Source organism: Melopsittacus undulatus, chromosome 8 (genome assembly GCF_012275295.1).
Source record: "Melopsittacus undulatus isolate bMelUnd1 chromosome 8, bMelUnd1.mat.Z, whole genome shotgun sequence".
Taxonomy (NCBI): Eukaryota; Metazoa; Chordata; class Aves; order Psittaciformes; family Psittaculidae; genus Melopsittacus; species Melopsittacus undulatus.
Window position 1 is genome coordinate 26,124,743 of NC_047534.1, and position 25,030 is coordinate 26,149,772.

Below are 25,030 nucleotides of genomic sequence, written 5' to 3' on the forward strand. Positions count from 1 at the left end.
TGGTAAAATTTTTAGAGTGTGGCTTAATGTCATGACTTCAGCTAGTGCGTGGACTTCCTCATGGTTGTGAGTCAGTAACAGTGATGATGCTCATATGACATGAACTCTGCCAAAACTATGTTTACCCTACAAAGCAGTACAGTCATACTGAAACATATTTATTTACCAAATTGAAGGAGGAGATCATCTTCTAGCTCTGGTTTCAAATATTCCTCTCCTTCCCAGGGCAGTGGGCTGCTGACAGAACTCAAATATGGTCCTGTTGGTTTCTAGACAAAAATAGAAGAGAATGCAAGCTGTTTCTTTGAAAACACCTTAAATTTCATTCAAAAAAATAAGACAAAGATCTGTTCTTCCACACATTAAAAAAAGCAAGGCATTATTAAGCAGCTTTGTAGCAAAGGCTGAGAAAGATACTACCTTAAAGCATGGCTAGTGTGAACAGTAAATAAATAGAGTTCTGGCTTCTATCCTGCCAGTACAGCCAGTACTCAGCACACTGCTGTGAGAGACTGAACTAAAAATCAGATTCCACTGTTTGCTGTCTCAAAGACTGGTATGAGAAGCAGAAACGGGACTCCACTCTCCATTGTCTGTGAGATGGGTGGGAAGAGCCAAGACAAGTCTCCACAATCCATTATCTTAAGGACTGGTGTGAGGAATTGCTGTCCATTATCTCAAGGATTGCTGACAGACATGTGCAGTTGAAGAGCTGGCAGCAAGACCAGCAAAACTGGATGCACATGATCCACCAGGAATGTGCAGTACATCACATCAGCAATAGAGATACACCCCCAACACAAAATAGAAAGGGGGAAAAGGTAATTGCTGTTGTGGCCACCCACCTCTGATGACAACTACGGACCCAGGAGGATAGCCACCACCAAAGACAATGACTAAGGACCCTTGGAATGCTGCTGGATCCATGGTGGTGACTATCTTTCTGCATGCTGAATTCTTGCTTAACTTCTATCCTTTTCTTCTGACCTGTCCTATCACTGTCTTTTTTATAATATCATATAACAAACAAACAGATCGATTACAGTACTTCACCTCACTTGTGTCTTCATTTCACTCTGGGAATCACAAAGTATTTCTGACACTGTGATTTTCTCCAGTTGGATCCTGACAACTGCCACTACAACCACAGTAACCAGAGAATTGTGTAAACCTATACCTATGAGCTAGTCCCAAAGCCCAGGAGGCTACAGGGTGAAGAAGTTCAGTATGAGCAGTAAGGCACAACAGATTGACAGATATTGAAGGATACTTGCAGGACTAAACTGGTATCAGGAACCAAGTTCACTCAGGTGCTTGCCTGCATCAGACTTAGAGTAACCAGCTTACAGTAGGGCTAACCAATAAAGCCAAGATACTCATCATGCCAAGCATTTTCACACAAACAGCGCTGTAGGGACAAGCATCAGAAAGTGTATTCTCTCTTGCTTGCATCTGGCCAGTTAATCCTTTGCCAAGAAAGGAGAGGTGACATTCTGGACTTCAGTTTTTCCATTTTTGTGTTTAACCTCCATAGCTAGTGATGTCTTAAATTACTATTTGAGGATTTAAAGGTTGAAGATTCAAGTAAAAAAATGCTTAATTAGGTAGATGATTATTAAGTCTAAACCTAAACTTTCAGAGAACAACCAAGGAACACACTTCAAAGTGAGAGGCTACACAAAATACACCCACGCCTAACTTGAAACTCTAGGTTCTCATTGGCTTTCCTGCTTCTCGTATCATTCTAGCAGAGATCAATTTTAGGTTTTGTGACTTAGGGTGTTGTCCTTACTAACAGAGCCGTAGGGGTCTGGACAGCTCAAGTCCCCAGAAGGTACTTTTTTATACCAATACACACACAAACACTGAGAAACTTCACTTATTAAGAAGTGAATCCATTACTAGGGCAACACAGCAGAGTCAAAGGCTGAGATAAATTAACAAAACAACATGATACTCTGTAGCCTGGGGTTTTTGCAAGTCTAAAGATCCTCTTCTGGAAACAACAAAGCTAACATTAATTAAATATATTTTAAAATAACTTTATATCTGAATAAGCCAATTCATAGTTTTTTTTAATTCTTGTGATTTCTTATTTCTAGAAATAACAAATCCCATACAGTTATTTAAAAAGGACAAACTGAAAGATAGGCATCTTAATTTCCCTTTGTCCAGACATAAGTGACAGTAGTAGTATGAGGCACACCTACCTTTAATCTAACAAAGTTTATTAGTTTAATGTATCCATAAAAATCAAGTCCTGAAAAGAAAGAAAGGAGGGCATGAGGAAAAGAGAGACTGTTTATGTTATAGAAAACCACACACATCTTACAATGATATGAATATAATTACTTGATCAGTTGGCCAGTTTCCTCGAGTTGTATGTCATTAACTAGTTCAATCTTCCTATCTGAAGTTTGCCATTTGTGTTTTTCTTCTCCTTAGGACTAAATGAGGAAACGCTCAGGACAAATACATTTGCAACAGATTAAGAATGGAGCGCACGAAAATGTGGACTATGAACATGGACTTAATTCATTTGGCAGGCAACTACATCAGCACAAGCACATTTATCTCCTACAAGACACCCTGCTGATATTTTAGGGTATTAAGCCCCTTTGTGTTTTTAGCTTTCTGCTTAATAAAATGTAAACTGATTCTACTCATCAGGAATACAGACCAATACCGATTTAAAACCTTGCTCAGAAATAACAGTAGTTTAAATAGTAATACCCTGCACATCCATCCTCCTATGTACACCTTCTTCCTTCAGTCACTACCGTGGCCTAAATATATGATAGCTTCAATTCAAAGCCAATGTTAAACTTCACTTGTAAAGAATGAAACAGAGACTGGAGGATATACCTTCCTGTGATGACCTGAAGGAACATAAGCCAAGACTGTAAACAGCTTAAAAGACATCAGCAGTATCAAGCAGACAGTGAGGACTCAGCACAAACCAGCAGAGATCAATCTTATTTTTGTTACTAGTTGAGAGCTTTACCAGAAGATAAAGCACATGGGAAACCACCAACGCAGACAACACGTAATGCAATAACTTATCTTGATCAACCATGGAATCTCCAGCTACAACCAAGAAGTCAGTTAGAAACAAACTAATCTTTGCAATTTATTTTAAGTGACACGGTGGTATATGGGAGGAAATGACAATTCATGAAAAATCTTACCATGTTTCTGGATCACATCACAAACATTGAATTCATGCTCTGCTTTGCAGTGGGAAAACACACCTTCAGCAGAAGTAAACAACCTGTAAATAGCAAATTATTAAACATGCAGTATTAGCACACTGAGAAGTTGGAACACACTTAGAAACATTTGCTATGCTCTGTTCTGACCTGCTAGTCAACCTGTTGAGAACATGTAAGTCCTGCTTTGGAGAAACGATCAACAGGCATTTGCTTAAAAAAAACTTTTACCTTGTTTGCAAAACATTTTACACCAAAAGGTAATAAATACAAAACCTCTGTTTGACAAAACCACAAGCACTATTAACTTTCAAAACCTCCTTGAGTGCAGCGACAGCATTTAACCCAAAATTTAAGAACTGCACACAGAGTTGACAGGTGAGGTCTGCTGCATTACAATAAAAGATAACATCTATTTCCTGACGATGGCAAAAGATGAAGAGAATTCAGAAGAGAAGCTTTCATGCTGCCTCAGAGCGAGGACAGGGGGATACCCTTCGCATATCTCTCCCTCGTTTTGCTTGTATTTAACAGCCTATTGACTCTAGAAGCCAAGCAGAACACCAGCAGGCTACAGCACCCCAATATAAACAACGTATTATTCACGTCCGTGACACGGCTGCCCCCGCGGGCCGGCTGTGTGCACTCACCCCCCCCACCCCCGGCTCCCCTCCTCAGGAGCTGCACGGGTTCCACCACGCCTCGTGACCCCGCCCCTCGTCCCAGCGTGGGGATGAAGACCGCACACCGCGGCCCCGGGGTGGCTACCAAACCTGTCGCAGAAAAGGCAGCGGGTCCGCAGGCCCTCAGTAGTGCCTTCCTCCTCCTGCTCTTCCTCCTCCCAGGCCTCCTCACCGTCGGACAGCTCAGGCATCTCCTCGTCGGCAGGCCGCACGGCGGTCCCTGTGGAGTGGGCAGCAGCGGAGGGTTACCGACCAGTGCCGAGGGGCTGGTAGGGGTGGGAAAGGGAAGCAGGAAAGAAAAGGAACAGAATCCCCAGTACTCACCAGGTACCCCCTGGGGCGCCCCCGCCATCGCTCCCGCCAACGCCCCACGTGCGCCGCTTCCGGGAAGCAGCCCCGCCCCGCCTGCTGACGTCAGCGCGAGAGGATAGGCTAAGGAGGAGTAGCGCGCCCCCTGGCGGTGAAGGCGTCACCACCGCTGCCGGCCCCAACCGTTACGTTTCAAACGGCCTCAGAGAAGGAGGGGAACGCCGGGGGCGGTGCCGTCTTGTGGGGCCAGGCTGCGGAGGGGGCGGGAACGCAGTTTGTGCGTCAGCCCTGCCCTTGCTGAGGCGGGCGCTGCTGTGGTAATGCCTGATAGCGAGGAGAGCAGGAGGAGGGATAAAGTGTCACCCCTAAAGCAGCCTAAAATACAAGAGATTATTTCTGCCCGGAGGTGGAATCGTACCTTCTGCAGTTGAGAGGCAACTGGCAGATGGGTTTCTTATTTTCCACAAATAGTGTGACTGTGATGTGAAAGTTAAAGGAAAAAAACACATGGACTACCAGCTTTTAAACAAAGTTCAGCAACAGACTTTTGCAACTGAGAAGTTAAAAAGTGGTTTAAAAAGATTACATAGCAAAACAAAGCTTAAGCATTATCTGAAAAAGACAGTATTTAAGATTCGAGGTGGATTACCAAACCCTGTTTCCTCTCTTCATAAAATCCTAGACTGATTTCAGTTGGAAGTGAGCTTATAGAAGCTCATCCAGTTCCAACCCCCTGCCACGTATGGGGACACCTTCCACTAGACCAGGTTGCTCCAAGCCCTGTCCAACCTGGCCTTCAACACTGCCAGGGATGGGGCAGCCACAGCTTTTCTGGGCACCCTGTGCCAGGGCCTCAGCACCCCCACAGGGAAGAACTTCTGCCTAAAATCTCATCTCAATCTCCCCTCTGTCAGGTTAAAGCCATTCCCCCTTGTTCCATCCCTACAGGCCCTTGTCCAAAGCCCCCTCCAGGTTTCTTGTAGCCCCCTCAGGCACTGAAAGCTGCTCTAAGGTCTCCCTGGAGCCTTCTCCAGGTTGAACCAGCCCAGCTCTCTCAGCCTGGCGCCAGGTCAGAGCTGCCCCAGCCCTCACAGCATCTCCATGGCCTCCTCTGGACTCCCTCCAACAGCTCCATGTCCCTCTTGTGTTGTTGCTCCACAGCTGGATGCGGGACTGCAGGGGGGATCTCCCCAGAGCACAGTAGAGGGGCAGAATCCCCTCCCTCCATCTGCTGCTCACACTGCTTTTGATCAGATTACATATCATAGAATCATAGAACAGTTGGGGTTGGAAAGACCTTACAACCATCCAGTTGCAACCCCCTGCTATGGGCAGGGATACCTCCCACTCTTCCTCCACTCAGCGAAGTTAGAGTGCCTCTGCTTCAGCACTTCAAAAGATGTGTCCTTTAAAAGCTGATTTGCCAGACTCCCACACAACACAGCGCGGTCTCAGAATGCATCAAACAGGTTCCTTTTTCAAAGGAAACCTCCAGGCTGCTCCAGGACTGTAGGCCATGGGACCGAGCTACAAGCTCCTAGCTCCAGATTAAAATCTTGGAGCATCCATGAAGAAAGCACCATGCTTTCTTCACCAGGGCAGACACAGCAATAATCTCTTCCCTTGTCATCTCCAATATTATGTTTTATAAGAAGCTATTCTACATTATATTTATTGTAGAAAGACTTGGTTTGCAGCAGCAATTAATCACAATAGGTAGCACTCAGCATAAGCATAGGTACCATGTGCTGGTTGGTACATGGTAGTTACTGTTGCTCAGCAGAGGAGCCACCACCATTATCATTATCACAGGTTGTGGTCGTTTCTAGAGGGGTGGAACCAAGGGAGAGATTCTAGTTTCTGTTTCAGTGTGCAAAGGGTCTGTTTTAGTGTGCAAATTCAGTGGTCTTTGCTGAGTGTAAAATGACAGAGATTTGAATTGATGGTAAGAAGAAAAAAAAAAGGAGGGGGAATGCAGAATTCGAAGAAAATCCAGAAGTCTGAATTTACTTGTGTAAATTACAGTCTCTGATTTCTGATCTGCACTTCTCAATATGCCCCATGTATCTTAATTTTCCCTTTCGCTTACGCTCCTATCCCTCATGGCTAGCAACGAAAGCTTTTAAGTATGGTACTAATTAACCAGATTAGTCATGGTTAGTAATAGGCAAATCCAAAAGGAGACAAAAAATCTCAGTATGAAAACTGATATTAGATAAGACTAGAGTGAGAGGTTTGCAAAAGGATTTAAGAGCTACTAAATCAGAATCCTTCATAAATTCTTCTTTGTGTTCCATTTTTAAATTCCATATCCATTCAGAATTACTTCTAGAAGTATGCCAAGATAACACCAACTCTGCAAACCGTGCTCAGTGGTGTAAACAGTGCTCCTCATTGAATTGCTTCCTTACGCAGCAACTCAGTCCTACTCACTGAATTGGAATTAGTGCGAAATGCTGACCAAATGCTGCGTACCTTGAATGTACAGAAGAAGTTGAGGCAAGACAGATGCTTCTATCTTCATGAAAGGAATAGAAGTGACATAGAACAATTATACGTATTTTTTCTCTGCTCTTGCTCAAGCAGCTAATCACAGAAATAGATTTAACAGCCACTGCTCTGTTAGGAATGCTGGACTGATAGCAGCAAAAGCAGAAACAGCAGCTTCTTTGTGTTTTACTAGAATTCTCCCCCACCAAAGGGGCAAGGGTCACTGATTGCGTACTCTTTGCTCCACTGCACACTCTCAGCTATTGTTGAGTCCACTCAGAGACTGAATGTGCTGCACAGCCTTGTAACTGAACTTTCTTCTTTACTATGGTGTGAATTAAGATTCTCCATAAATGCAAAGCACCTGCTCATTTGGGTCAGTGTATACAACAGGTTGGGTGAAGACTATGAAACCCTGCAGGAGAAGAGGTTAATTTACACTGGTACTGCTTGAAATATGATCATCTTTGTTACAATCTCCTAATCCTTGTAAATGGATTTGCATGGTACAGAAAGATTTACAATGTAATGGATTACTATTTCATAATCCACGCCAAGAAGAAGAAACTTCAAATATTTACCATTTTTTTGCAGCATTTCAAACTTTTATCCCTTTGATCTGGAAGCACAACACTGGGGAGGCTGTTAGAGAGTGTTTGCACACAAAATATATTGTCAACATGTTGCTCGTGGGCTTTGTTTCATCAGGATTTCCAAGCATGTATAACTTCATTCTCCACCTGCATCACTCCTTTTTGTGATCACAGTGCTTCTCATTATTCAAAAGCAAAGAAAGAATGTTAATAGTAATCACACAGGAAACAAATGAAACATTTTTTAGCATGCTATTATTAAATAGCTATGACTTTACCCCATGTAATCAATCAGAAAATAACATAGAAAACGTTTCAAGTTTAACCCTGCATAGCCAAATTACTTCTTAGTCACTCGTGTGGTCAGTTATATTTGTTCAATTTTAACCACTCAAGGTCATCAACAGACAAATGCATAAAATCAAACTCAAGACTGAAGGCTTCTTTTCAAAAGCATTCTCTATCTAGAAAGTCCAAATTGTCTCAGGTTTTACACTACACTCCTTGGATACTAAACCCAGCCTGCTACATACAAGTGCCAAGAATGATGCTCCCCAAAGCACAGAATATGATCGCAAACACTCTTACACTCAGTCTTCCCATCACAATGTGTTGCTTTGTTAAATTAATGGTGGAAACTGTAGCAAGCAGTCTAACAGCAGAGAGTGGTTGTTTCATTAAGACTTTAGGATGTGTAGCCATGAGAAGTTTCTCAAAGCTGTTACTTCCTTCCCCACAGCAGTGAACAGCGTAGCTGCAGCAGTAAGAAGTACAGAAACTTCCCGTTTTGCAAGTAAAATATCATTAATGCCAGTGACTCCTTACACCTTTATTACCCTCTCAGCTGAAGGGGGAATTCAGACATATTCCCCTTAATAAAAATTGGAATAAAGATAACTGGCAGGGATATTTTTCACCTGGGCAGAGCTCAGGGAACCCTGTGTAGGGCTAACCCTGAAAGTAGAGTTATGTTTAAACTTGAGAGAGAAAGCCTAGACCTCTAGATGAAGTGAGTCTGGGAGAGGCTGCCAAGGCAAAGACGGGGCTGCAACAAAATGTGAGACTCAGGATGTTATAGAGGTGATTTTTAGTCCCCTTCCTTCTTTCTCTCTTTCCTCTCCTTTAACATTAAAGCAGCATTTCTCAACCTGTCAGCAAGGCAAAGGAAATACAAACATCAACTTCTCCCCTACTTTCTTGCATCAGATCAGCAAACTGATTACATGGGCTGTTATCTTTCCTCTGATGTTTAATCCCTGACAGACAGGCTGGTTAAACCAGTACACTTCAGCATTTATTCAGTCAGCAGCTTTGAGGAACAGCAAGCAGCAGGAATGTACAGCCAGAAGTGTCGCACTGTTGGTTACAAATACTGCGAGTGTCCATTTTCAGTGAAGGATTGAGCAAAACCAGTCTCTGCCGTTAGAACAAATCCACAGTGTAGAAAAAGAAGTGATACTACCTTGAGATAAAATACATTTATGCACCTGCAGAAGTGCCTGTGTAAGAAGTGCGTTGTACAGCAGCTTGAGGAAGGCAGGACAATTTCAGGGGCTACAGACCTCTGGGATCCAACTGAGATAACTCATCAGATAATGTTAAAAGAATGATAAAATATTTAGAGGTTTAGAAAAATCAGTCATCTTCAGAGTAACTTTCACTCTTTAATGTCCAAAGGGTAAATGGAAAGAAAAAAAAGTAATCCCAAGTATCTTAAAGCTAAATCAGTGTTCAAAGAAAAAGTATTGTGAGGAATTCAGACTTTTCTATCTGTTAATATCTGTGTTTCAACAGTAAAAAATATCTGGATGTACATGGTTGTAAAGATAAACTACAAAAGAAATCCTATCCCCTTTTGTAGCAAAATGAAATGTTAACCTTAGATCATGTTTTAACCATAAAAATGTGGTTGCCATTAATTCCCAGTAAGAAAGCAAGTGAGGACAGGTAGCAGTTTATATCAGTTAAGAGGCCAAACTCATGATACTCTGAGGGCTGTGCATTGAAAACAAACCCCAAAAAAACAACTATTTGGCACTTAATGGTTTTTAAATATCCATGAGATACTTAGTGTCATATCAACATTGGATATTAAGCATTTAGTTACTTTGAACCCAAAGCCCTTCTTGTGAGGGGCTGAGCATCTAAGAATGTCAAGTTCACCAGAACCATCTCTGCTCCGTGTTCATGAGGAGTAACAGATCAAAGATGGGAATCTTGTGTTGTGCCAGAACATAAAGGCTTTAATTGTTTGAGCTCTAAATAGCAATATTAGAGCTGAAGAAAAATTTAGAAATCATAAATGAAAAGAACATTAGTACAAGTTTTCATAGCTATTTCAGGAATCTCCTACTTAGTGCCTAGACTTCCAAGGGCATGATAAGAATGCCTTGAAGAGCAGAACTAAAATGCAAGTAGAGGAAGGATATTTTGTAGGGTCTACTTTTCCTGAGCTGTGACCCCCCCAGCAGAATAAGGAGCAATATTGGTGATCACAAGGAGAGGGAAGCAAGTTAGAAGTAATAGAACCCCAGACTGGTTTGGGTTGGAATTGAGCATAAAGCTCATAGAGTTCGAACCCACTGCCACGGACAGGAACACCTTCCAGTGAACCAGGTTGCTCCAAGCCCCATCCAGCCTGGCCTTGAACACTGGATGGGGCAGCCACAGCTTCTCTGGGCAACCTGTGCCAGTGCCTCACCACCCTCACAAGGAAGAACTTCTGCCTAAGAGCTCATCTCAGTCTCCCTTCTGTCAGGTTAAAGCTATTCTCCCTTGTCTTATCACGACCTGCCCTTCTAAGAAGTCCCTCAAATCAGGCATAAGACCACATCCACTGACTGTTTTTTCTTGTAAAATTACTTTTCCAAGAAAGATGGGAGGGGGCACCCACCACGTTGCATGTTTCAAAGATAAACTTCATAGTTAACTGGAATTAATTTGATTGCTTGCAGCAAAGGATGCGCTATTTTACTTTTGTTTCTGTATCTAAAAAACTGGAAAGGCTTATGCCACAAATCTGACAACACACACATTGGGAGTATGTCATGAGTTCAAGGTTTCAAAAGATTCACTGCAACAAGTCAGATCCTTTGTAGAGGATCTATAAACACATACTTTATGTTAGTAGTATAAAAACGAGGCTTACTATCTCTTTGTGTAAATTAAATACCAGACAGCTTGGAAAAGTTGTTTTTTTTCAGAAACAATCTAATTACCTCAAAGGCTTCTCCCAGAGGTCTAAAGAATATAGGAAGGAGGAAAAAGAATGACTTACCCTGCACAAATAATGCAAGTAAAAAATAGCTAAGTGAAATGTGCAATTGGATGATTTTTAAGGTAAGAAAACTATCCATTGTGAATCAAACAAGATATCATTAGATAAGGTTTTTGAATCAATTTCTTACAAGTTTTCTTGGTTTAGCTTTTTTATTGACAGATTTTTTTGCCTCATTTTCAGTTCATTTCTGAAAGCTAAAACTGCACAAAACTAACATAAAAGTGGAAATATCCTTTGGTAAAACTGCAAATTCTCCTGATAAATATTAATTCCCACTTCTTAAAAAGGTGCTTGCTTGAGGTATAATAAGTAGCAGCTATATGTATTAAATCTCCCATTCTTTGGAGCAGCTTCTTTACAGAAAAATAAACCAGCCAATGAGAAGTGCCTAGATGGACGCTGTCTCCCTCTGTTAATCCAAGGCCAGTAGAAGGATAATTTGATTAAACTGAGACCCTAATTTATTTAGCTTTAGTTCTGGATCAGCCTCTTCTTAATAGAGTGCTGTCGTCTCCAATTGTTTGATGAAAATTAAAGTGACATAAATACCATGAGACTTTTTCAATCTGATTAGTCAGCTAACTTGCATCAATACTACCCCAGCCATCAGGCGCTGGCGTCCTTCCTTTCACCAGTGTTACTAACAACTGACAAGTTCTCCTTGAAGACCAGGCACCCACGCTGCCACTCAGCCCCCCACACTTAACCCATCATCTGCCCTCAATGGGTCTTGTTTGACAAGGTGCCTACACCTTTTTCCATTGCTGTTCATCAGACAAAGCTAAATATTGTTTTATTAGCAATCAATAGCCTGTTAATCCCAAACGATTTCACAAATCCACTGAGCCCTCAAGCTGATTATAAACGTTTGGGTTTGTCGTTTTTTTTTTTAAGCTGCTAAATTTCTGATGGATTTTCTCCTCTCCTCCCAGCCCTCCTGCTTCAGTATGGGACACTGTAGCTGGTAAGCAAAGCCACAAAAGCAATAGAGCTCTGTTGTCTTTAATGTTGCCTTTAACTGGACATTTACAAATGTCAAAGTTTTGCAGTTTAGACGTCATCAAACCTATGCCATCAAACCCCAGCAGATTTACTAGCCCCTCCACTTTCAATCCATCAATTTAAAATCTGTTAAAGAATAAGAGAGCTTCTCAGCCTCCCCTTTTTATTGCAAGATGGTAAATTCTTGCTTAGTCTGTGGGCTGGGGGACTAAGGAGTGAGAGAAAGAGATGTAAGCTGCTTTTATTTCCAATATATGAAATACTAACAAAGCAAGCTCTTGCACTATTGAACAGGCTACCATTCAAGTCCAAGATGCAGGTGCAGGCGTAAGCATGCCTGGTACACTCTGATGATCCCTTTGTTTACACTTTGGGTCGTGGCTATGTCTTCTGTGAGGCATAAGGAGAACAGTATTACAAACACGCTTCCTCTTGGATTTACTCATCCTCGCCTGTGCCTGTCTGCCTGCTTTTGCCCTGGAGTCACCAATCATGATAGCTGCTAATAAAATGATAGTTCACTTATGTGGTGCAGTATAAATCACTAGGTGAAGGCAAACAGGCAGTATTGGTAGGCACATGCTGAAACTCCCAGGAACAGGATGATGATTTTCAAGGCATGGTGAGCTGGCTTTGGAAGTCTGGGTTCTTCTCTGTATGTCCCTGCTGAAGTGAGTTTCTGTATAACCTGCTCCCCCTGCAATAGCAGGAAAGAAGGGTTGTAGGCAAAGTGATACCTCAGCAACATTACACATACCCTGCCTGAATCAAATCTTAAAATTGGCCTTGACTCTTCACTGCAAGACAGTTAACGCTGATAAAATCCTTGTTGACACTGCAGGAGTTAACTAGAAAACATGGTGGGCTAAACATACATTTGTGGGGGGACTTAACATACCCAAATTGTGTTTTAAGTAGAAGGGGAAAAGTTATTTCAGCTGATACAATCCTCTGAGAGGTCTATTGAAACAAAACAGATTTTCTTAGTCATCATTATTGACAGCAGAGTACCAATTCTGAAACAGACTGTAAATGTAGTTTCAAAGTTAACATTTTAAACCAGTAACTTCCAGAAGTTGACACAATTGCTGTGAATGCATTCACTTTGAGTGTAATGTTAAAATAGCTCCAAATTTGTCTGTTCAGTATCTGTTTTGAATGGCTTTTTCATATAAGCTTACGTCTTTCATGGGTTTATCTCAAACTCTTCTTTTCAGCAAATTTTTCTGTTAGGAGAAATATCTATCCTACCAAAAATATTCATGAAAACACTGAAACATACTGACAAAAAAGATGCCTTTTTATAATTCTCGTAAATGTTTGACATATAAAATGTAAGACATTATTTTTGTGTAATAATGGGGTGAAAATAGTGCCACTGATATCTTAATCTTCATCTAGTCGTTCTGGAAGGAATATTTAAACATCCAAAAACACATAGGGAACGAAACCTCGAAGATTTTCTTTGACAGCACAGTAAGAAATGCACCATCATCATAAAGAGGTGCTAAAGGCTGAAAATCAGAAAGAGTTCTTGCTGCACTCTGAGGTCTGGGTATTTCCAGACTGCAGTAGCCTCTACAAACTGACTCAGGAACTGAAAGGAGTCTATCCACTTTTTATCCACTCTATCATCTTTTATCTTTATCCATTCTAACACTGCACTCTTTAATGTACCCCAGTGCCCCATGGACAGAGAGCTTTTCAGTTCTCACCCAGAATACTCATCTTTAAAGTTCTTCAATGTTTTGCTTTTAATGCAATGGAAGAACATAAGAATTACAGAAAAACGTAAGAATTACAGGAAAACGTAAGACAGTGGTTGCAGTCTTACCAAAATTGCACCTACCAAAGCATTTTTTGTGTTTGGTTTATGGTTTTGAAGTGATTCCCATTTCTGATTTGTCACTTGGATCTGCAGAGCACTTTTGCTGGACACACTTCAGATTCTTTTCAGAAGATGCTAAACCAGAGCCTCTACTTCAGGTGCACACCAAATATGCTCTTCAATAGAACTGAGGGTCTGAACAAACAGCTGCCTGTTCAGACAGCTCCAAACAAGTGTAGTGCAGATAGAGAATTCAAGGGACCAGACTAAATCCAATTCAGCTGATGAACTTCTTGAATTTAGAATCATAGAGTAGCTTGTGTCAGAATGAACCTTCAAGGATTATCTAAATCCAATCCCCCTGCAATGAGCAGGGACATCTTCAACTAGACGAGGTTCCTTAGAACCTTATGCAACATGACCTTGAATGTTTCCAGGTACAGGACCTTACCACCTTTCTGTGCAACCTGTTCCAGGGCCTCACCACCCTTCATAGGAAAAAATTTCTTCCTAATATCTAGTCTGAAACTACTCTTTTTAGTTTAAAACCATCAACCCTTGTCCTATCACAACAGGCCCTATTAAAATGTTTGTCACCATCTTTCTGGTAAACGCCCTTTAAGTATTGAAAAGCTGAACTCAATGTCATGTAGATGTAAAAGCTTCTGTATCTCTTGCTTCTGTTTATTGATTGAACATCCCTGGCAGTGTTCAAGGCCAGGCTGAATGGGGCTCGGAACAACCTGGTCTAGTGGAAGGTGCCCCTGCGTGTGGCAGGGGTTTGGAACTGGATGAGCTTTAAGGTCCCTTCCAACCCAAACTGGTCTGTGATTCTATGATCTGTTCCTAAGAAACCATTGACTAATACAAGCATAATAATCTTTGCTGTCAAGCAGAGCACACTATTATTCTAGAGTTCTTCCCAGAGGAATAATCCCTGTGATTCATGACAAATAGGAGGAATTAGCGCAATTCACCAAATTTCACTTGGTGCTAGGGGTCACTGGCCTCTGCAGACTGAGTGGTAGTGTTCATTGATGCTTGTGCACTGGTACAAGATTTAGGTCACCCAGCATGTTTACTGGAACTCTTTGACTGGTAGCCCGATCATGCAGCTAGGAACTGAGGCAGATGCTCAGCTGCTGTTATCCAAGTTACATGAGCAGGAAGGAGGTTTACTGCTTTGCTCAAGTTCCCCAAACCAGTGGCTCATTTCTTTGGCAACTGGAACACACTGGAGATGGTAGCTATGCAGTTTTGCTATTAATTGATTAGGCATTTTTGTTTCTTAACTGTGGGTTTGGGTGAATATGACTTGATTTCTTTAATGGCCATATAATTTGTATGCTGAGGTTTTGTCATATGAACTTTAAGTCCCCAGAACTGAATAACATGACACTCAGAGATCGAGACCAAATTCCAGACCCAGATTCATGGAGCTGAATTCCCTGGCAGATTCATCTGGATATACAGTGAGTCAGTAAAATCAAAATTGAGTCTCAGGGGCTTTAAAGATAGTGGCCTATTTTGACTTTCAACTTCCATGCTTAGAAATATCTGACAATAAATAATTTTTCTGTTAATATTATTTTCACTTTTGTCACCGAGAAGAAATCTGGGATTTCTTGAAATTATAAAAGGTTCTGTCTTCAAAACACTTCAAGGAATAAGAATTACCACTTTTATGTTATCATTGCAGTAAACCTGGTGCAACTCCCTGCAATTAATCCTTTGCTGGTTTATTCCAAATCTGTCCTCTCCAGGATCTGTCCTGTTTATCCCTTATCAGCAACACTGAATCAAGTTTGGGGTTCAGTCTCCCATTTCCTGCTTTCACTGCCTGCACCCTTTATTGCTGTTCTGTTAGATACAGGTCTCTGCACTTGCCTTCCAGGAACCAACTCATTTTGAAAAGACATTACCAAGATGTACTGGCAGAAGAGGGAGGAAAGCCCGACTCAGTTTGTGCCTTGGATTACTCCAGTGAGGAAGTGGAAGACTCCTGATTTGTGTACAGCACCAGAGGGCACTCCTTAACAAGCAACAGCTCTATATATTCACATAGGTTTTCCTATACCACCTGCTTACTGTTGCAGGCCACTGTTTCTTTTTAAGTGCATGACATCTAATTTTAAAATGAGTTGCTCTTCTTATTCCTAGCCTTTCATGAAAAGATTGGTCTAGACCTCAGTTTTTCTGATGCTCAGGAGCTATTTTGTTTCTAGGCTAGCAGGTGGCTGAAGCCACTGTGCAGGTACAGAGATGGGAGGGCAGAACCATTCACTGCTCGGGACACTGCAAGCCCACTCTGCTGCAAGCTGGACAAGGGGAAGGGACTTGCGGGAAACTCTTTGTTACCCACCATTTCATGTCCCTGCAAAGCCCTTTGAATTAGCCTCCGGGCTGTTCAATGTAGCTGTACCTGGCAGAGCCAACATCACTGGAGTGTGCTGGCTAAACCCCACAGGCCTATTGCTGGCTCCAGCAGTGGTTAGGTGAGGGCTGCATGGAGATCTTGATCTTGTACGTCCTGGTTTTCAGAGGTATTAGCTTGAACCTTTCATTTCTGCTTTCCAGAAATCCCTGAATTTGCTGAACTCAGCATTTGGGGTGATAAAAATAACTAACTGAGCAACCTCACATCTGCAGCAGAGCTTTCTACCCCTGGATATATTGTCAATGATGGCTTTCAGATCCAAACAGTTACGAAGTGGTCAGGATCCCTGAAGTCTTTATATGAGGCTTCAGTGGAGCCTGTACTCATTGTGTGCAAAAGCGGAGCATCTTGCAAAGCTTCAGAATGTTTGGGCAGTGAATGCATAGTTGGTAAAAAAACACTCCAGTTTGGATAATCCACTTTTTTTCTGTATGTTTTGGGTGAAGCTGAGAGTAAAACATGCCCTAAGCAGGCAGAGTTGGAGTTTTGTATAAATGTAAATATAACCTGGCTTTTCTAAGTAGTCAGGCACAGGAATAATTTTGTTCTTTTTGCTTAACATACATGGCACAAAACGAGACACTTCCCTAGTAACGGAGTTGTGTTTCTCTAAGCTTTTCGCTTTCTAACGGCGGTTTCGCTGCTGTGGACGCAGGAGGGCAGTGCAGTTCTAATTTGGATTCAAACCTCTATGCAGCAGATGGTCTTCAACATAAAGCAAGTTTAGCCCAAATCCAAGCAATGCCTCTTTCTTCATTATTCTACTTGGCAACCCACTCGTAGTTGCGCTTTTAGAAAGAAATCTATCTTCCTCAAGCTCTGCATGTGCAGCAAATAGCTGTACTGCCAAAGAAATGGGGGAAAACTAGGAAAAAAGCAGGGGTGTGAAAGAAAGGAAGAAAGGGGGGAGAAAAAAGAGAAGAGACAGAAGAGAGAAGGTGGGGGGAAGAAGGGGAGAAAGAGGAGAGAAAAAGAAGAGAGAGAAAAGGGGAGCAAAGGGGAAAGGGTGGGGGGAAGATGGCAAATATTCTCTAAGTGTAAGGAAGTGGCTCCATCAGTGCTCCTGGGAACCACATCCTGGCAGGTGCTCATCAGTCATAATGGCTCTGGAGTCATGGCCATTTGTACATGCTCTGGCTTTCTTGGGCTGAGATCAAAAGCAGACCCAGCACGTCTGAAATCAAGCTTCCTAAAGGCACCAGGTAACAGCTCTGCAAAACAAAGCTTTTCAAATTTCTTCCAGACTGATACCAGTATTAACGTGTAGCTAGTACGCTGAATACCCACTTCAGCTAAGCGGGTGGTTAGTGCAGCAGCCTTTCACCCACAGCAAAAGGAGCTCATCCTGAGTCTGAGATAAAAATAAAATCAAATAATTTTGCTTTCTTACATCTCTCTTTTTCAGCATCTTAACAGCTGTATTATCTGATAAGCAGAGACTATCAAGAGAATTCAAGTCTGTAATAAAAAGGCAGTGCTAGAGAATGCAAGTATACTGAATTTGTGTGTGTGTGTGCAAACGTCATTGCTAATTGCATTAATTGCTTACTGGTGAAAACATGTGAAATAGGTAATGGAAATAAACACTTTTAAAACCTATTCTTTTTTCCTGATAACCCATTCAGTGGATTTGTTCTGATCCCTTCTGATGGGTCAGCCTCCTCCTCCTCCAAATTTCATCCTTAAAATGGATTTCAACTGTCACATTCCATTTATTTTAGTGCATTTGCTTCTCAGCAGTTCTTCCAACCAGCAACCCTAGTGACAACACATCTTACAAAGCAAATAACTAACACCACCCAAACAAAATAGTCACTGAAGTAAACGAGCAGTTTGGGGAAATAGAAGTTGCCCTGTTTGGTGCCATAACTTAAGCACAGTTTTCTTAGGCACAGTTATTTTTCCCAGCATGCTGAGGCAAAGTCAGCTAGTTATGAAGAATAGAAGTGTGTTGTTACCAGTATATTTCCTTTAACCAGGCTCCTATCTTGTGCAGAACATGTGGAGTGGGATGTTCCTGAAACCTCCTCAGTCCCACTCAAGGTTTGGATCCCATCACATCCCAGAATGTTGAGAGCCTTTAGAGCACATGGTTACTTAAGATGGGTGATACTTTACCAACAGCACCATGTAGCATGCAGATCATACAGTAGCAAAATCTCACCACATCTGTTGTAGCCACAGCAGTGGAGAAGATTTTGTGCTGAAATGCTTCTTAATCAGGAAAATGTTTTTGTTAGATTCTGTACATCATCCATTTGTGGCACTTCCTGAACTTTTTGTTTAGTTCTTCTCATTGTTCCTTGGGAATACACATTCTCATAGAGAGATATACAGAAATTGTGAAATCTTTGGTAATATCCATCATCGTTATTTTATACTGTTATTTTAATGAGCATTTCTAGCTAACATTTTAATGAGCTGCATTCTGCTTTGATATACGTGTGCATTTATTTTTCTGTATTTCAAATATTAGCTTTACTAACTATTAAGATTGAAGAACTGTCAAGAAATCACACTGTCATGCAACATATTTCATTTTGACACCTAGGTTCATCTGCAGCATGAAGCAACATTATGATTCTTTAAAGGCAGATAAAAAAATAAACGGAGTAGTTTCAAGTAGTTATTCCAGTCAGGTAAAAAAAGAAATAGAAGACATTCTAGTAGAATAATCATATTTTAAAACATAAGATATAATAATAATGAAGATAATCATAATAATGGTAACAACTGTAACAATAACAAATAATGCTACTTTGTTTTTGACAAAATAAGGAGGTACCCTGCTTCTCTTTCTGGATTCACATCTGTACCATACCCTAACCTGCTCCTAAATGAATAAAAAACAAATTCACCTGAAAACTAAACCTGCAAAAATGGATCAGCCAGGTTGGTGTCTGCACTGTCCCAACACATGGCTAAAACCATCCTGGTAAAGGGGGAGAGGTGATATACAAGGACTTATGCACAGCAAAAAGTACACAGGAAAATATTTGAGATTCATTTACAACACTATTGTATTTTATCAGCAAATTAAGTTTTCGTATTTTCTCAGAAAGAAAAATAACAATCCCTCTGAGCTTTTTCAGTTTTCACCACAAAAAGCATAAAGTAATGGATATCTGATCAAATTCACACAGAAAATTGATGAACATTGGCTTCAGCTGTGATTACCTACTAAAGGATTTTCTTCCATACTAATGCAGCTGACTGCATTAAAAAAAATAATGTTTTACCTATCATTGGGTTGGCTTTGGAAAACTTTAAAGATGGCAGAGTTTCAGGAGCATATTGTGAGTCAGTTCATCCTTATGAAATATCTGCTTTTACTGTGGCAAGTTTTGTTTATCGAAAACCCCACTTATTCATGGGATCAGGCAACAGAAGTCTTCATAAGGATGCAATGAGTAACCAGTTATTGCAAATAATCATCCCCAAGAGGGTTACTGAACTGTAGAAAACATTCAGGAAATAAAGTGGTACTAAACTAGAAAAAATGATTTGAGTTTTTACAGAGAAGTTACATTAATTCACACTAGGGATTTGCTTGGTTTTTTTTTTGTTGTTGTTTTGGTTTGGTTTTGTTTTTTTTTGTCATTCTCTTACAGTAATCATAACATTTTTAATTGTTAATCAGGTTTGGAGACACAGTTGGTTTTGTTCAAAGAAACAACTTCCTTTCCCTCCTTCCCTATTTCACTGGCCTAATTCTGCTTTCATAATCCCTGTGAAACTCCTCCTGATACATAGAACATGTCAGAAAACACCCAATTTCTTTAAGCACTCTAAGAGATGATTCAAAATGACAGGATGGTATTTTAATTTTGGGATTTCTGGCAGAGCATTCCCGAAACATCCATGTCCTCCCACCATCTTCAGGAAGCTGTTTGGACAAGTGCAAAGGTTGACAAATTATAAACGTCAAGAATATTAAAATCATGCGATCATTGCCTGGCAGCCAAACTGTTTTGAAAACTAAGATCCAAGATACATCTCCTGCACAGCCAGAGGATATGACTGAGATAAAGGGATGGCTGGACAGAAATATATCCCAAAATCCTATAACCCATTTCTCCATAGCTATTTCCAGCCACTGGAATCAAGAACAAACAAACAAACCAGTCTGACTTCGGCAAAAAAAAAAAAAAAGATAAAGTGAACTGCAAACACATCTCAAATTCCATCTCTCTCATCAACATGCTCCAAAGGCCCTCTGCAGCTCTCACTGGAGGGGAGTAGGAGAGCATAGCTCACAAAACCCCCCTTGGGACCAAAACCAACCTCAGAAATGGGATGAAAGAAAGTGCCATATCCATTTCGTTTCCATTCAGCATTGTTAAGCCTCAAGTTTAAGAAAGTTTCATTGCCCAGAAATACTCCAATCATAAGCAGCTGCACATGATATCATTTAGAGCCTGTCTGCGTAACCCGTATTTCCCCTGAGCTTTGTCCCTAAGCTGCAGCCTGACAGGCATCAGGCAGATCTAGCTTGCTTTCTTCAAAAAGCCTGTGTAGCGTTTTTACGTTTAGCAGCTGAACCAAACTTCACAAAAGCAGACGAAAAGAATTGGTAAAAGGTTAGGGTAGATTGACTGTTTCCAAATTGGAATACTAATGATGATCTTTAATGAAGCCTGACAGTACAATCTGTTTCTTATTGTTCCCTAAGTGCTGGCTACTGATCATATTCACTGGCTTTAGGTGATGTGGGACAGACAGGGACAAATGGGCCCCTCTGGTGAGCAGGACTGTGCACAGCTGATCTTTCAACAAGGATTAAATTAATTAAAATAATTCTCCCATCAGAAGAATAAATCTTTTGATTTGTTATCATCATAATGGTTATTAATTTTGAATGATGTCTAATTGGTGCCACTGCTGCTTCGGTCAGCTGGCTTAGTAATCTTAGAAAGCAGTGGAGAATACATAATTTTAGGAGCTCTGGGGAGGCTGAAGGAGGGAAAACAAATCCCTGATTTCTCATAATGTGAAAGAAAAATGGAAGCAAAATACCTGCAAGACCCAACCAGAGAAAACTGACTTTTCTTGATTCATTTCACTGCTTTTAATACAATGCTCTTTGTCATAAGGATAGCCTTAAAGAATTAGTTTATTATAGTGTTGATAATAAGCATGATTGGAAAGACTTCATTCTCTGGGAAAAGACAAGATGTTTAGGGCTGCACAGGACTTGGGGGAAAGCCCAGGAGGTCACCAGTAGACCTCAGAGACAGAACTTGCACAGGTTACATGGTGTCTGGCTTAACCATTTCAGAATTTGGCCCTAGCTCCACAAGCAACATCTATCATTAATCTGCACAACCAGTCTTTTGAAAGAAATGTCCATGACCACAAGATTAAGACTCAGAGGATCTGGTCTGCTGCTCAAATTTGTAAGGTATTTTCACTTTAAAGCATCAACAGGAGTTTAGAAGAAATAACAGAAGCACCTGCATATTGTGCAAGGTTGCCCATCTGCATGATTTTGAAGTTTGCACTGGACATGTTATCTCCAAAGCTGTTTATCTCCACAAGTATATGCTCCAGGAATGCCTAAATCATCCCTGCCAATGGATGTCAGGCTTCTTGTTTGTTATTTGGATTAAAGTGGCAGAGAAAGAGAAAGGCCATGTTCTCTGCCTTATAATAACAACGTCTTAATGAGATGAGGATGAAACTGCTCCTGACAGAGCTGGAACACTGCAGGCTTTCTTCCTGTTCACTACTGAAACATAAATGTATGACATGGAGGATCTGAAGGAGAGCTAAATCCTGAATCTTCGATGGTATTCACCCAAATTAAATCCCTGGAAATTTCTATTGAAGCAACTGATACCTGAATTTCTGTCAGTTGAGAACAGGGACATATTTTTTACTTTTGTTAGTTTGTCTTCTACACATAGGAAAATGTTTCTATCCTCATTTCATATTTCATAAATATCCAGCAGCAGTAGCATTACCTTGTGAACAAAGCACTTCATCCGGGAAGACATCTAGTTTCGTAAGTGGAATAGGTGTTTAGATCTAATAGAACGTATTTGGGAGCTAAATGTGTTACCTGCATCTTCCCCGCAGCTGGCAACAGGAGGCGTCCCTCTCTTTGCAAATCCAGTTTCCACCTACCTTTCTCCAGCTGCACTCTCCAGCTTTACAGCTAGCTGTCTTGTTGGACGAGGAAACAAACTCTGGGACAAATAATTTCTCTTGGAACAATCTCTTCTCCTCTAGGAGGATGGCATAACAGTTGTAATTCACACCTTATGCAAACCATCAGTCTGGCTATAATAATAACACCAGAGTAAAAATTGTCATGCACATTAGCTCTTTGAAGTCAACAGCAAAACCATCAACCCAACAGCATCTGTCTGTGACATGGGATAAAAAACAGAGCTTTTACTATCTTAGTTACATTCTGTAAGAAATGCTGCCTAACCTGATCTTGTCAGGCTTTACTGTTAGCCACAACTCCCACCCAGGTCTTCATAATTCAAGTAGTAAAAAGGGATTAAGAAAACTTGTTTCTAATTCCTCATCCTCCAGATGGTCATTCTTCAGCTGTAAGAAAGCAGGATAAACTTAAACCAAATTACAAATCAACATAACCAAAGGCTACTGGTTAATGTCCAGTGGGATACCACCAGCTCCTAAATGTTGTATCTATATGGATAGATTGGTATCTATCCATTTTTTCACATTTGCAGTCAGAAGAGACAAGGAAGTTAACAGAGTCTCATTGAAATACTTATTGGGAATTTCATTTCCATAATGAGTCTGAGAAAACAACAAAGACAAAAAAAAAAGATTAAACTATTTTGAAAGCTACTCAAAGCTGTTATAGTTTAGTTAGGCTTTGAATCATGCTTGAGCTCAAATCTTCTTATTATATTTTGTTTAGAGAAACAGCTGTTTTGACTATGGTTTCAGAATTCTTCTAAGCATGAAAGTATATATTAAAGCAAGAACACTGAAGAATCCACTTAATTCTAAACTCAGTTCTCAAAAATGTGTTGTATTGCTATCCGATATTGCTTTCTGTCCAAATATATGCAAAATATAAAACTTCCTATTCCTCACTATAAACACAATGCCTGTAGTTGAAGCCTTGGAATTGCCTTGTAGCTAAAAGCTGTTTTACACATTGGGAGGCTACAGCATACAACTGCCACAGAAAAGCCAAAATGCAACCAATAGGACACCAGCTGCTTGTCACCCTGAGTCAAAACAGTGATTGAGCAGAAGGTGGAATGAGCATCTTCCCCTCATGACAGTGTTGAAATCCAGTATTTATATTTTGTAAACATATTCCTGAATCCAGTATGTTTGCTTTTATGCACATACACACACACACACGGAGTTTTAATCCTGAGAACCGTATTAGTCCTTTAAGGCTGCATAAGTGCCTGTCTTGTCTTCCCTACATTGTGCTCAAAACCACTGTGGACATTTTCATAGCCAACAAAAACAACAGCCCTGTTGTCCATAACAGCCAACCACTCCAAAACCCAGAAGAGTCAAGAACAGCAAAGAAAAGATGAAAAAGAAACCTTGCAATCCAGATCAGAAAGGAGACTCAACAGCTGTACTCACTCCTTAAACAATACCAATGTTTCTGGCCACCTGCATTATAAAGTTTTCTTCAAAACAGGACACTATAACCTGGAGAGTTTTTATTATTCCAGGATTCTCCCAAGTGAATTCCAATCCTTGATGAGATACTGCTTTGAACAGTGCAAGCTCAGAAGCCTCCAAGAGCCTTTTCCTTTGATTCAGATCTGACTGTAAAATTACCACTTTACAAGCTCTGAAAAGAAAAAAAAAAGTTAGATAGGTCTTGAAAGGCAGAACTACATCAAAGAAGAACAACATGTGAAGAGAAAACGATGTGTACATTGAAAACAGGGCTTAAGTAGAGCCAAGCTAAAGTATTTGTGGAGAATGCTCTCTTTCTAGCGACTATGATTTCTACGCAACCTATTTGGATACTGTCAGATTTCTGTAAAGAAAACTCATCTTCTAAGGGTGGCTTTTAGTTTATAGGGCAACAAGCTTTCTGGAATTCCCCATCTCTGCACTCTTTTTGTTCCCCTAAGTACTTTCCCTGCTGGAAAATGCACTGATTCCAAACAGCTATAATGACTAAGTCCTCTAGCAAATGTCTTAAGTACCTGATTTTGAATAACACCTTGTCCAAGGAATTGGTCAGTTGTTAACCTTTAACCCTATGTACTGCCTTGCAGGAGGAATCTGCTTAAAGTTCTCATTGTAAAGACACACAAGGAGTAGCGTTAAGGCTGTTTGACCTCAGGATTTTCTGAAGGTAACTTTTGGATGCAATTTTCTCACATCTTTGGGCATTTGCAAATAACTCCTTAAACAGCAATCCAAACAAACTTACTTTTCATGGTGCCTGTTTTTTGTGGGGTTTTTTTCTTTCTTTTTTTTTTTTCCTCATTTTGTGATCCCATTTAGCAGGGAGGGAACTGGGAATTCTTTCCAGAAAATGTTGCAAATGATTTAGGATTCAGAAGTGACACAGAAAGAAGACATATTTACTTTATCTGGGGTAGGGGACATAAAAGCTGTCTTTGGCAACTGATCTTTCTCATAATAGAGTTATCCTAAGGGACCAGAAGTGGTTCACTGGGAAAGCTGAAAAGTTAGGTATAGACCTGCCCTGGGCATATAACTAAAACAAAACCCATATAATGCAGACAGATGCTATAATGTTTTCATGTAATAGAAAATGTCCGCCTGGAACAAGTATGCAGAATATAACTGCTGCAGACAGATAAGAAGGAATTATAATTCTGTGATACCGTGAGGTTCACTTTGAATAAGAAAAGAAGTCAGATTTATCTTGAATCTAGGTTGCAAGAGTGAAGGCATGGAAAGAAGCTGTGAACCATAAACTGAGTTACGATGTAGGATGCAGAGTTACAGCTTTGGTGGTACTTATTAGAAAATACCAACATTACAACACATTTTGGTCTCACCTTCTCATCAACTGTGTTGCCAACTACTCTGTTGAAACCACAACAGGGAATGGGGCCAAAGCACTGTGGAGTACCTCGGAGTATAGAAGATCACAGAACAGTAAAGCTCCACAGGCCCTCCTCTACTGCCTAACTATGAGCCACATCACAAGACCCATTTCAGGACACAGTTCAGTGGGGTCAGGCTAGGCTAGATTCATAGT

The 25,030-nt window shown here is 40.8% G+C and overlaps 1 protein-coding gene across 4 annotated transcripts in view; it reads right to left on the reverse strand.

The window, feature by feature from the left end:
* PRMT3 (protein arginine methyltransferase 3) overlaps positions 1–4,272 on the reverse strand; it is a 67,160-nt gene extending 62,888 nt beyond the window's left edge. For all 4 annotated transcript variants that reach the window (XR_004080786.2, XM_031050270.2, XM_013129439.3 and 1 more), the window contains exons 1-5: positions 4,217–4,272; positions 3,983–4,112; positions 3,189–3,271; positions 2,211–2,260; positions 167–269 (exon numbers count right to left, since the gene is read on the reverse strand). Coding sequence is in view for 3 of the 4 variants with exons in the window: in XM_031050270.2 (XP_030906130.2) it covers positions 167–269; positions 2,211–2,260; positions 3,189–3,271; positions 3,983–4,112; positions 4,217–4,244 (394 nt within the window). In the remaining variant the exon portion in view is untranslated. The remainder of the gene's footprint in view (positions 1–166; positions 270–2,210; positions 2,261–3,188; positions 3,272–3,982; positions 4,113–4,216) is intronic.
* Positions 4,273–25,030: the final 20,758 nt, after the last annotated feature.